We start from the raw sequence: 14,027 nt of genomic DNA, 5'->3' as shown, positions 1-14,027 counted from the left end.
CGGTACCTGTCACAGCTGCAGTACTTTTCTACATACATTTACATGGCCATCTCTTACTTTTCTATACTCCATCTTTGCCACAATGGCGAAAAACAATCTGAGGATGGAGAAGATGCCCATGCGCACTGTAGTCCAGGGGGGGAGTCACCTATCTTGTGATACTTCGAAGACTCTTCCAGGACAACAAGGTGCAATCATCCGGACCCAACACTAGGTGGCGATCTATGCACAAGATATGAATGTCAGCAGCCCTACATGCCAAGAACAGATGCATACTGGTAAGTAGCATATTCCTTATTTACTATAGGTAACGCTCTTTCTGGTGGTTACTCCATCAAAACCCAGAAGCCTCACTGACTCTCCCACCTCCCCCATTCTATGGAATTGTCTCTTTTTCATCTAAAATGGTATCAAACTAGATACCTGCACACTGGTCTAGCCAATTTGGCAATGGTCTGTGCGTTTGAGTGCACAGACAAGCCTTTTAAAACAACTGACGTTAGCGTACCTGGGTGGTGCTTATATGCGACACCATTTGTTACTTCCAGAGCTTTACAATGCATCTACTAGCTTGCAGGAGTACTGCTTTTGAGTTTCCAGTTCCAGTATGATGCCTGGCAGAGATTTCACAGGGTGAGGAATTTGTAGTTCGATACAGTATCCACCAGAAGAGTGTCACTGAAGATAAGCAATTGGGTTAATTTCACACTCTATTTCCAGCCCTTGCATTTTGAAGTTCTTGGTAGTGGGATCAGGTCAAGTTGCAGGTTTACATTTTTGTAGGGAGATATTCCAGTCTGAATTTTGGTATATTTTTGTAGGCTATATTTTTACTTGCAACCCTTGACCTTGGATTTAGCGTATTGTACAAACAATTGAACATTTCAGTTGTGATCAAGTATAAGGTGCCGCAGCGTTTTGTATATGCTGGAGCCTTGAGTAAGAATGAGGGCTACTGTAAATGTAAATGTAAATGTGCTGGATTTGTAAAGCGCACGGCTGCCCGTGAGCGTCCCGGCGCTTGCTTAGGGAACCCGTCCTGGTATTCCCCTGTGAGAAACCCCTGCAGGGTGTCCACAAGGTGAAAGCCAGGCATCCCGCCGCGAGGGGCCATAGTGGAGATTAAGCAAGCTATTGCCCAGAGTCGCAGAGTGTGACCCCGTGAGTTGAGTAGGCACCAGAGCGAGAATTGTCGAGTCCATGGAATTTTTGAGCCGGAGACCCGCCGAGGCGGGGAATCGAACCCTGGTCCACAGTCGATCTCAGCTTCCGGGTCTGCCGCCTCTAACCACTGAGCCACACGCTAAAGAGAGTTGCAGTAGTGCAGATGAGAGAAAATAAGAGTCTGAACTGCTGTTTAGCGAAAAGTGGACTGGTAGAATAGGAACGAACATTCTTATTGCTGAAAAATATCAAAGGAAGATGAGGACGAAAGTAACTTGGTTATCAATATGATCCCATATTTCATGTCAATGACACTGGAACGGGAGGGGAACTCAAATCATCTTCTGGCCACCAGTGGGATGCCTGGCTGAGACCTTGCCAAAAGTAATACATCTGTCTTATGTTTATTAAATCTAGGAGAAATGTGTTTAGTTCATCTTTAGAGATGCCTTAAGTTGGTTTGGGATGTAGGCTTGTCCCCATCGAGCTGAACAATTCCAACCCAAGGTTGTAGTTGGAGGTCTAACCTCTAATAAAGCTTTTGCATCCATAGGTTCTTGTAGCTTTTAGCTGCCTGGTTTTTAAGCCTTTCCATCCTAGTGAGCCATACCTAGGGGCACATTACGATGGAGGATTTTCCGCATCCTCCGGGCCGGCGGAAGCCACCGCCAGCCCGGAGGATGCGGAAAATCCTCTGCGGACCCACCAAAGACCCACCGCCACATTAGGATGGCTGGTGGGTCCTGGTTTCTGTCCGCCGCTTTCCTGCCGCGGTTGGCTTACAACCGCGGCGGAAACGGCCTAATATGGTGGCAGTGTCTCTCAGACACCGCCAGACATATTAGGATGGCTGTGCAAACATGCTTTTCCGCGGTGGATTCTCCGCCGAGGAAAAGCATGTGGATCTTCACCTCGGGGCCCGTAGCAGGCCCCCTGGGTGAAGGGGGGGTGGAGGGTGCACATGGGGGGTACCTATGGTACCCCCCTGCCTTTGCGTGCACGAAGCGCCAGGCACCGTGCGGTGCCTGCCGCTTTGTGCATGCAAATGCACTGCTTTCATTTTTTTACATTGCGGCGGGTGCTGCTTCAAGCAGCACCCGCCGCAATGTAAAAAATACAGGATGTAACCGCCAGGGTGGCGGTCACATCCTAATTGCCATGGAGGGACCGCCACTGCCCATGCGGACGGTCCCTCTTACACAGGGGTGGCGGACGGACGCAAGTCCGTCCGCCATCATAATAGGGCCCCTAGTGTGTGGTTCAGAGTAATAGAAGGATTCTCAGGAAAGGTTGCAAGTTTATGCCCTTTACTACTCCATTGACTAGAGGCCTAGGTTTTGTAATTTCCGCGTTGTGAACAGTGGTGCTCCCATGCTGGGAGGTCATTTGAAGGGAGGAGAGATGTATTCTGTTCCTCTCTTCACCATAAACTCTCTTTCTTAACTCCATTCAAAGGAAGTGGTAACTGAAAGAGACTACCAATTATATAAGTGCAGTGAATGATGAGTACGATTGACCAGAGTTGCATGTTAGGCAAGCTGAATTGACGGTCTCTGCACAAGTCTTTACCTGTTAGTCATTTATAGGCACTGGCTTTTTTGGAAATACAATTTTTTGGGAAGGCCCCCTGTCATTCTGGGCACTAACATGCTTTTGTAGGACACCCAGACTCAGAACCGGTCACATTCCTTTTTTGTTGCTGTGCACTTAAAGCTTTTAAGCACGGACACCCATAGAGATCCTTATCCACAGTAAAAAGGGGTGTACATTAAATAGGGCCACCATACATGGAGAAATCATAAAAATGAGTGCCCTTTTGAAGGAATCAAAGTAATCGTTGACAAAGTTGTGCAAGTGGGAAGAAGAGGTGCTAGTGTCAAGCAAAGGATTGTACAATATTTGATACATTATAGAACATTCTCAAAATACAATTAAAATGACTGTGAGAAGTCACATAGTCCTATTAAAGAGGGAAAGAAACTTACTGATGACATTCTGACAAGTGGTATTAGGCTAAGGGTCCTCCTTTTATTGATGCCATCAGGACAACAAATCAACTTAAACAGACTTGAAAGTGGAACCTTGGTGCAAAATAGAAAACTAGAAATGTTAATTTGTTTCTCTTACAGTATGAACCCAGAGGGACGACGTGTCGAGACTCGGCAAATGAGTGTGACGTTCCTGAGGCTTGTCTGGGTGACTCCAGTACGGTGAGGATTGAGGTGGAGGAGAGTAAACACGGAGGGAGAGGAGGAAAGTATGTGGCAGAAAGAAGGCTGTAAATAGGAGTGGAAGGAGCATCAGAAGCTTGTGTGGGGGTGGGAAGGAAAGGCAAGCAGAAATGTATGATAAGGAGAGTATGATGAGTAGGAAAGCTCAAAGTGGGGATACGAAAAGCATGACTAGAACACAGGCAGAGCTTTAACCATGATGGGGGACAGTCTCTAAACAGGAGATGAAAGAAACATCAAGAAGTAAGAGACCGAGTACCTTTAGGTGAGTAGAAAACAATGAAGAAAAATCAGATCAGGAGATGAGGCAGTGTTTAGTAGGGTGATTGGTCAACTCTAGATGATGGATAATATAGGCATATAGAAAAGATGCTTAAAGCACAGTGAGAATGGAACTAGTAAGAGGATGTGAAGGAGACAGTGGTAAGTGTGTATGGAAACGCAGATATGAAAAACCACAAAGAGAGCATGGGAGGGTAAGGGTGGCTATAGGATAGAAAAGAAACAATTGTAAGAGCAGAGGAAATAGGGAATAAGAAGAGCATGGTGAATATTCTATGGGAAAGGCACCTTAAGGTACCATTAGGAAGAGCTCAGAGACAAGATGATAGAAAAGCTAAGTGAAAAGAGTAAATAACAAGGGGAAGGTAGGATAAGAGCATAGAAAGGAGATGAGGGGAATAACATGGGAATAGCGACAGTATTAGCAATAAACAAATGTCGGAGAGGATGGCAAGAGCATTGGGAAGAGAGTGTGGGTAGGACTTTGTCAAGAGCACTGAAAGGATCATATGGCCTGAGTCTGTGTGGCAGAGACAATATTACTAACATAGACAACATTAGGAAATATACCATAGAGTAGCATATTGAATATATGTTAAGAACTGTTAGAAATGGGATTTCTGGTCTGGACAGAAACCACCACACCAGTCAGGGTAAGGGAGTTACACGCCAAGAATAACCCCTGCTCACCCCCTTGGCAACGTGACACGAGCAGTAAGGCTTATCCCGGAGGCAATGTGTAAAGCATTTGCGCACGCACCCACCAGCAACAACATCCCAGGCCCCCCACAAAAGGAACTCCACACAAGGTTATATCAAAAATGGCCTTTGTATTCTCAAAACACATCAGATAGTAATCACACAATATACATTGTGCCAACTGGCACGGGCAGTATTTACGTGGGCCACTGTCAGAATCAGCACTTGGTAAAGAAATGGTATCAGAATATAAATGAACTTAGAACATGGCCAGTAATCACTGGTAGACACTATACTCAGTGTAAACCTGAAATATAAATCCTAACAGGCACAATATCCCACCAGTCTACATACATTAGACCCTAACCACCTAAGTAAACATTACACTAGGGGCGTAACTCACACAGGGAAGTATAATCTCCCTAACACAAACCTAAACAGGTAAAACAACCTCCTATGCATAAACCATATCTAGAGGTATCAAAACAGGGTGTGCAAAACATACTATACACAATACATTTCCTAGCACCCAAAAGCATTAGCACATAAATCACTTGAGCACATAAATCACATTAGGGCCTGGCGCCCTATAAAAGTAACCATCTCCCTGGCCAACTGGCCATCTAAAAAGGGGCTCAAATGCCCTATGTCCATAGAGTCAGGGCTACTGCCTAAGAAGTGAGAGTCAATGTTCCGCCACTGCGCCAAAACCTAAACGTTGCAGCTGCCCACTATTTGCTGGGCAGCTGAAAACAATGAACTAGAGGCCTAAACACTGCAGCTGGCAGTAAGTGCTGCGCAGCTGTGGAAGGCCATGGTAGGGCGAAGGAGTGCGTCTCACTCCTAGATTTAGCAAGAACAGGTCCCCTGAAAGACATACCTAAACGGTGCAGCAAATTGCGCCAAACTGAGCCATCTGGCTTTAAAAGAAAACATGTCCCCAAGGAGCGCACTGGCTCTGGAAATGATGAGGAAATTATGGGCCCCTCTGGGCCAGCCATAAAATAATGGTGCCATCGCTGGAGCCCTCGGGCTCGGGAAATAACTGGGGCCAAAAACCTGGGGGAGCCACTCAGGCTCTAGGAATCCCTCTGCCCCTGTGGAGCGCACTGGCTCCTAAAATCTTCCTGCCCCCATCGCTAGAGCAGCCCCACTATCAAGCGGGGGCTGCTCGAAAAATGAAGGAATCCCACGTGGTTCCTTCTCTGGCATGCACACGGGGAAGGCAGGGTGGAGCGGCCCACTGTCAGGCGGGGCCGCTCAGTTCTGTGCGCGAATCACTCTGGCACTCTCCCCCACCCTCCGGGCAGCTCTACTTACCGGCTGCACTCCGGAGGCGGCGGGGGACGCTGTCTTCTACTAGCAGTCTGCCGGGGCTCTCCCTCGCTCATGGGGGCCTCGGACGTCCACAAGGCAGCTAGCAGGGCTCTCTCTTCCTCTCGACAGCCTCGCTGGCGGGTGCACTCTTTCTTCACCCGGGACCCCTCCTGGGACCCGGGACTCTTCATGGCCATTCGGGGAGGCGGGGTAGGCTCCCGCCCTCCCCTCGCAGCAGCACCTTATGGCCACATTTCCTGGTACGTCCCGGTGCGGGGCTTCCACCAATCCCAGCGTGGCAGCGGGCGCGGGACTTCCTTTCCAAACCGGAAGTCCCGCCCGCCGTCAGGCACTACGGTGCCTGACTTCCTATTTATCCGCGGCGGTGAATCTCGGGGGCAAAATGTGGGTATACTCCCTCTTAATTAGCGATTAAACAGCGGGGTGGGCACCCTCTTCGAGGCGCAAATAAGTGGGGAGGGCACCCGCAGTGGAGCAATTTCGGGGGAATCCCTACGCCGGGGATTCCCTTAGGACAAAAGGGCAGCACAGCGCTGCCAAGCTCCAGGGCTCCTTTTGGAGCCAAATCTCAGCGCTCCCAGGGCGCACAAAGGCAGCATCAATTCCTGGGGCTGAGAAAATTAAGCAAGAGGTCTCAGGAGTCCTGGGCAACAGGGGGGCAATGTAGGGGCCAGCACAGGGCGCTGCAGTAAGGAGACAGCCCCATGGCGGTCCCTCCTGGGCCCCAGCAGCAGCAAGCCCCCTCCTGTTAGGATCCAGCAAGAACTCCAGGCACCAGAGGCAGGGCAAGGCCCAGAGAGGCAAGCCTTCACCTGGGCCCCAGCAGCAGCATGCCCCTGGTAGATTCAAGTCAGGAACAAGAACAAAATCATGGGGTCACAGCCCCTCTTTTATGCACATATTTCCTTTGTCTCCAAAGGTGCAGGCAAGGGGCGAACCAGATGCAACTGGTTCTTGAGCACTTTTTTTTGCTCAGCCCCTCTCCCTATTCACAGGACAGGCCAGGGACATCAGACACACCACAGGGGGTGGAGCCAGCATTGTGGAGGGAAGGCCCAGCCCTATTCAGGTCCCAGGTGCAACTCCTCCCTCCCATCAACATGCAGATCTCTCCATTCACCACCGGGCAGACCCATCCTGACTCCTGGAGCGAAGCACACCAGCCAGCTCCAGCCAATCACAAACCAGACAGTCAATTCACATTCACTGCACAGACATGCTAACTTCTAAAAGTGGCACTTCTCCACTAGACACATTAAATCTGCGCACACCATCGCCCAGCATTTAATCTCAACAGTTCGAACATACCAAACTCGCCCCTGCACTCCCCAAACATCAGGAACTACCATGGACACACATATTCCCCATGCATTCCTATGGGAGGGAAGGCCAATCTCACCACACGCACTTGGAGAGCGCACGCACTTTACACTGGCCACAGTGCTAAAGTGCCAGAAATCAACTAACATCCTGTCAGAGTTCAAGGCAAAAAGTTCAGGGGTGAACCTGCCAAAAGGGCCAAGTCCAACAAGAACTTTGGTAGGAAACGTGGGGAAGATGATAATCGTGTCAAGAAGGACTTGTATGAACATTTTTTGAAGAGCATTCAGCGGAGATTGGGGAGAATCTTGGGAACAAGATGAAGTAAATTTCCTTTGGAGCAATATAGGCAAGTATACGAAGAGTAAAACGTCGAAAAACACTGTATAAAACCAATAGGTAGATGGGGTAGAAGTGACTAACAAGGTAAATGGTCTAATTAGTGGGAGAGCTTGTCAGCTAATGAAAAGAAAAAGTAACATGTGGTTTGGAGGCGGACAACTGTTAGCTCTTGCCATGAGTGTCGGTGTCTTGGTCATGTCCTGCTGGCTCAGTGATCTCAATTTGGTTAATCTGGGAACACATTCTGTGGATTTGGTTGGTACAATACAACAGTGGCCCATTAGGGCTCTGAATATTAATTTAAAATTAGATTGCTGAACTGTCTACTCTTCTGCTTTTTTCAGTGTCCTCCCAACCTTCACAAACTGGATGGCTACCTCTGTGAAAATGAACAGGTGAGGGTCTGCTGCAATGCTTGACTGGTAAAGAAGACAGGCACACAACAGCTGACTGGTACGTTCAGTGAAAGGCAAAGCCTATAGAGACTGCCATGGTGATGTTAAGACTCCAGAAGAAAGAAGCAAATAAGCAGCAGTATGAGGGGAAGGTTGAAGAGAGCCTAGCATATGCAGGCTGCCTCTGAAAGACAGAAATGAGACACAGAGAGTGGGAGACAAGCAGGCAGATATTTGTAAAAAGGCAAGCCAGAGAGAGAAAGGGTTTGAAATTGTGACTCGTGCGTGAAGGGAGTCGGGGTCAATGGTATCCGCATGGAAAATGAGGTTCTTGGACTGTGAAACATACAAAGAGTAAATCAGTTAGGGAACTGCAGAGTGTGTTAGGTTTAGGGGTTGCAAAGTCAAGATATACAAGATATGTTGATAAAGGCCTGGCCAGATACTACAATACATTGAGACGTTAGGGACTATTACATAAGCAGACAGAGAAATTATCTGTGGTCGTAATTAATGCAGAAAGATGTTCTTACAGAGTAAGGATCTAGGTACATGGGATGGACCGAGATAGAAAGGGCTTTGACAATGCGATAGGTAGAGAAAAAGGGTTGAATATCATGAGACATCTATAAAGTAGGAAGTGCCACGGACATGAGACAAGCAGCTAGAAAAGGTTAGTAGCTAAGACATAAGCAGATTATGGAATGGTCTAAAGGCATAGGCCCGCAGGCTGAAGGACATGATTACTGAAGGAGTCCATGCAGAGGGAAGATGAACTAATTAAATTGCTTGCATTTTAGTTAGGTCAGATGTAAGCATTGATATCCTTTTTTATCCTTAGGGCCGGTGTTATGGAGGCCGCTGTAAAACTAGGGATCGGCAATGCAGTGTGTTGTGGGGACACAGTAAGTGCCTTTTTGAAGATCTTTCTTTTACGTTTATTGCAATAATCTCGTAATCTGTCCGTTTTGTTCACTTGCCTGCTGAGCTTAGTCATAGAATGTGATTTTGCTACTAGTGTGGCTGCATTCACAATGTAGAGTGTGGGCTGAACAGGATAGATGCTCCTCCTGGCAGGGTGTTCCACTACCTGTCATCCTCAATAAAGTTAGTACTTTTTTCCAATATGACCTGGGTGTGACTCCTGCTGAATCAGAAAACTAACTTCTGATTGTAATATTATCACTATTGGACTCTGCACACAAGGAGAAGAGTAGACTCAGCACACTTTACAGCTTAGGTTCACACTCAGTTAATAATAACATTTAAGAGAAAAAGCAGCTGTTGTAACTTCCTTAAATTGTCTCGCCTAGTACCATACCAATATTCAAACAGCGTTGTGTGGTGTGCTTTGAGCAAGGAGCAGAAATAGATGGCTAGAAGCCTTCCTGCCCATTACTGCCTACAAACCTAGATGGAGCTAGGTGGCAAGTCAACCACCACAAGCACTATACATTATATCAGAAACAAGGGGAGCTATTTGGCAAAGAAGCCTAATTCCTTTGACACCAGTCTCTGAAGCAACAGTTGATGGGTGGACATCTACCAGTAACATAGCTCACTAATGTGTGCAATCCCTCTAGGCAGATTGCTAAGGGAAGAAGTCAGACTTTTGCAGCATATATGTCAAATGAGGCTAGGCAATGAATGATTTATTTGTTCTTTGTTTCAAAATACACAAAATGCCTACAATTGTATCCCCTTTCCTGCCAGAAAATAGATAAATCTTGAGGTGGAAAGGTGGGTCTTCAGTATTCCTTGCAGAGACTGCAAATGTCAGCTATTACGACCCAATGAACAGATGTAATGTACAACGTTCTTTTTATACAATGCCTATTTTTGAGCATTTTTTGAAAGCTTTTGCTTAATTGGATGTTGTGATGTAGCTTAGTGAAGTAGCACTCAGGCAAGTAGTTTCGCTAGGAGAGGTTTGGTCTCTTTCGCTCAGCCATCCTTCAGAGAATCATCATGACTCTGACATTCCATGATGTCATTAGGTACCCTGCCAAGCAGGACACCACAGATCTCCCTCCTTTTGAAACAGAAAGCCAATACCTCCCACTATGAGAAACACAATGGAAACTCAGACCACAAAAACACCATACTAAGCAGTATTTTTGTTGCCTTATTTTGCCCTGTAGCAGATCCTTAGATGACCGTGTAGACTTCTTTTCCTCACACCCAGAGGTGTGGTAGCCACGTTCTCTGAGTTCAAAGGACCTTACTCCCACTCGTGGGACCACAGTCTCAGACTCCAGAGGACCTTCCTGGGCCCATGCAAGCCAACATCCCCGCCTGGCTGGCCGATCCCCAGTTTGGTGAATAACCGCAAAGACTATGCTTTGTATTCAGAACTTGATGCTTCAATACGTGTGTCCAGGTTTCACGCATCTGGTTTAACTTAGAACCCTGGGATCGTAATGACAAGGCCCATAGAGCATTCCACAGTCTGAAACATGTCGATACCCCTGCAAGGCCAACCAACCATAAGAAAGTGGATGAATTAGTAAGGACTCTTATTATGGTGTTATTGATTTAGCCATAAATACTATTATGCTATGTAATTGTGGGTCTCCTTTCAACAAATAAGTTCCTACACTGAACATTGACTTTTCAATGGCTTCTGCCTCAATTACTCTGAATTCACCAATGAATACATTTTATGCGTCTTTTCTAATTTTTTGCTAAATAAATTGTGAATAAGGCAAGAACAGCTTCTGACAGAGAACCCTCATCTGTGGTGTAATCTATAGTTCTTTTTTGAATTAATATATTAAGGATTTGGACTGGGATGTTGCAGTTTATAAGAAACTCAGAAGCATTATCCTCTACGGGTTTGATCTAACCCTTTGAGAGTATGTTTGCTCTAGCTGTTCCAGTTTACCCATCTTGACGGGCTAATAGCAGGCACCATATGCTTATTTTTGTTATGCGATACCAAAGGGGATGATGGACGGAGCGTTAGAGCAAATCAAACACTCACCCCCAGTCAACTGATCTGGGTTTAATCCATCATCATTTTTTAGCTCACTCCACCACCCCAGTTCAGACATGGCCATATGCAAATCAGTCTGACCCTGTGCCTCATGGGACAGTCCAGCCCGAACTGCCAAGCCATGTCTTCCATGAACTGGAAACAAGCATCCTGGGACCGGTTTCGGGTTCATAACCCTCATCAGCCAGGCTATCTTGAATCCAGTGACAAAGTGAGCATTCCGCATATCAATTGTGTGTCTATTGCTTTCTCGCCCTAAGTGCACCAGGTATGCCCAGACGTGGGTCCTGGGCTCACTGTGCCACTGGAATCAAGCTATCCTGGCTGAGGAGGGGTGAAACCCTGAAACCGGTCCTAGGATGCTTGTTTCCGGTCCAGGGAGGACCTGGCTTCGCAGTTCGGGCTGGACTGTTCTCATGAGGCACAGGGTCAAAACTGATTTGCATATGGCCAGATCTAAACTGGAGTGGCATGGTGAGCAAAACAATGATGGATTTAACCCAGATCTCTTGACTGGGGGGTGAATGTTTTGATTTGTTCTACATTCCGTCCATCAATTGTGTGTCTTTTGCTTTCTCGTCCTAAGTGCTCCAGGTATGCCCAGACATGGGTCCTGGGCTCACTGTGCCACTGGAATCAAGCTATCCTTGCTGAAGAGGGGTGAAACCCCGAAACCAGTCCTAGGATGCTTGTTTCCGGTCCAGGGAGGTCCTGGCTTGGCAGTTCGGGCTGAACTGTTCCCATGAGGCACAGGGTCAAGGCTGATTTGCATATGGCCAGGTCTAAACTGGGGTGGCATGGTGAGCAAAAGAATGATGGATTTAACCCAGATCTCTTGACTGGGGGTGAATGTTTTGATTTGTTCTACATTCCGTCCATCAATTGTGTATCTTTTGCTTTCTCGCCCTAAGTGCGCCATGTATGCCCAGATGTGGGTCCTGGGCTCACTGTGCCACTGGAATCAAGCTATCCTGGCTGAAGAGGGGTGAAATCCCGAAACCGGTCCTAGGATGCTTGTTTCCGGTCCAGGGAGGACCTGGCTTGGCAGTTCAGGCTGGACGGTTCCCATGAGGTACAGGTCAAGACTGATTTGCATATGGCCAGGTTTAAACTGGGGTGGCATGGTGAGCAAAAGACTGATGGATTTAACCCAGATCTCTTGGGTGGGGGTGAATGTTTTGATTTGTTCTACATTCCGTCCATCAATTGTGTCTTTTGCTTATTTTTGTTATGCAGCATTTCACTGAACCGTCAATATGAAGCTTGTAAAGAGGATACACAAAACATGCTGGTACTATACTACAAACACAACCAGTCCACACCTGTGGGCCAGACAAGAATGAAGGAACACAATATTTAACACAATACACTTCAAACACTGACATAGCCTTTCACACAACTGAACAAAACTTAGAAATGGGTATCTTATAATGTCAACTCAGTGTTTACTCATAATGGGTGTCTTTCACCTCACATGCTTGTCCCATGAAAGGGCAATTTTCTTTATAGCAACGTGTATCTTTCAACTGACATGCCCATCCTCTGCGAGGGCATCTTGTGCTTTGTCAACAGTTCTCTTTCAAGCCAGTCTTCTGGAGTGTGCTAGTGTCGATCTGCTGTCCCGCTTGTCTCAAATACAACAGGCCAGTTGAATGTCCTTGGGCTTTATGGTAACCCTCTTGGCATAGGTGGTGTACAGATCGCTGTGTTCAAGGAGCCCGACCACGTATGCCTCGCTGGCCTTTTGCAGGGGCATTTCTGCAAAGGTCTGGAATTGCAGATCAGTCTTAAAGTCCTGTGCAATCTCCCACACCAAGCGCTGCAAGGGCAGTTTGTCAATGAGCAGCTCAGTGGACTTCTGGTGGATCCCGCAGAGAGCCATGGTCCTGGGCCGGTAATAGTGTTGTTTCTTGAATCTGCTAGTGGCGGGAGTGCCTTTGTGGGTAGCCGTGGTAGCTAGCTGTTTGCAAGGCACTTTCCCTCCGGTGGAATTGCGGGCGGTCTACTTGGTATATGCCATAGAGAGAGCGAGAGCAGTCCCTGCACGATTACAAGATAGAAACGTATCCTTTGTGGTAAATCTAATGAAGAACAGACAAGGGGTCAGATGTATCAAACAGTTTTACCCATTCTGTGTCTATGGGAAAATGTGTTTGTACATCTGGCCCTAGGTCTCTTTTAAACCTGAAACGTCCTGACCAGTATCTCTTCCAATAGTCAACAGGGTCTCTATACAGTCACTCAGTTCAACGTCAAGGATTTGAACATGTCGTAGGTATCACACACCGTTCATTGATACTAGACTGTAATCTGCACAGGATCCGTCAGCCCAGCAATACAGTGTATCTTGTGAACTTCAAGATACACAAACAATGCAGCTCAGTCATTTTCTTTCTCTAGATTACATTAAGGACAATTGCCTTCAGTAAAGGTGCCAGCATCCAGTTCGATATACCAGAACATATGACTGAAATGTACCTGTATAATATATAGAGGTCTGTAAAAGTCTGTAGAACTTGAAAGTGTAAAAGCTTTGAAATGTCAGCACAATCTAAACAAGCATTGGCATAGCCAATAGGTCTCGCCTTTGGGACATTATAAGTGTTTAGCCATGCCACACTTGATGTTGTTGCACCAAGGATATTGTACTGGATAACTAACACTTCTAATGTCCCAAAGGCGAGACCTATTGGCTATACCAATGCTTATTTTTGACAAGGCGTGGTGCTCACTAAAGCCAGATTGTTACAAATACACCCAGAAACTATAAGACCCAGAATGCACTGGACACTTCCTGACAATCTCACCCTTTAGCAGCAGTGAGTCAAAACAGGTACACCAGAGAGTTTAAGTTGTCCGTTGATTGTTGTTTTAATTTTCCCAGGGAATCTATAAAACGTGTAGTAAAATTCAGCTTAATATAAGATTTAAAAAAACTGGAGGCCAGCACCTCTCACATGGGATAACTTTGAGGCTTTAAGGTGCCAACATTTTTTGCAGCTTACAGCCAGTTGATGCAGACTGTTCTCAAGTGTCCGAGGTTCATTCATACCTGAGTAGCTTATCCAGTGCAAGGCTCTGCATTCTGGGACTTATAGTTCTCTTTATACCATTATGAAATGAGGATTGGTAAACAAAAATAACTGAACTGGATGAGATATTGACGCACATGTCTGAAAAGCTCGAGAGCTCAAAGTGGGGATTCAGGCTGAGGAGAGGGACACTACATTATTGTTTCATATTGTGCATGTAAAAGTGCCT

At 46.6% G+C, this 14,027-nt stretch overlaps 1 protein-coding gene across 1 annotated transcript in view; it reads left to right on the top strand.

Annotated features, from left to right (window-relative positions):
• ADAM11 (ADAM metallopeptidase domain 11) overlaps window positions 1-14,027 on the top strand; it is a 381,539-nt gene that overhangs the window by 268,083 nt on the left and 99,429 nt on the right. Inside the window, exons 18-20 of the mRNA XM_078645153.1 lie at window positions 3,294-3,374; window positions 7,721-7,771; window positions 8,613-8,676. Of these exons, the coding sequence (XP_078501279.1) occupies window positions 3,294-3,374; window positions 7,721-7,771; window positions 8,613-8,676 (196 nt within the window). The remainder of the gene's footprint in view (window positions 1-3,293; window positions 3,375-7,720; window positions 7,772-8,612; window positions 8,677-14,027) is intronic.

Source organism: Lissotriton helveticus, chromosome 5_1, assembly GCF_964261635.1.
Source record: "Lissotriton helveticus chromosome 5_1, aLisHel1.1, whole genome shotgun sequence".
NCBI classification, from domain to species: Eukaryota; Metazoa; Chordata; class Amphibia; order Caudata; family Salamandridae; genus Lissotriton; species Lissotriton helveticus.
This window is presented reverse-complemented; position numbering and strand designations above follow the sequence as displayed.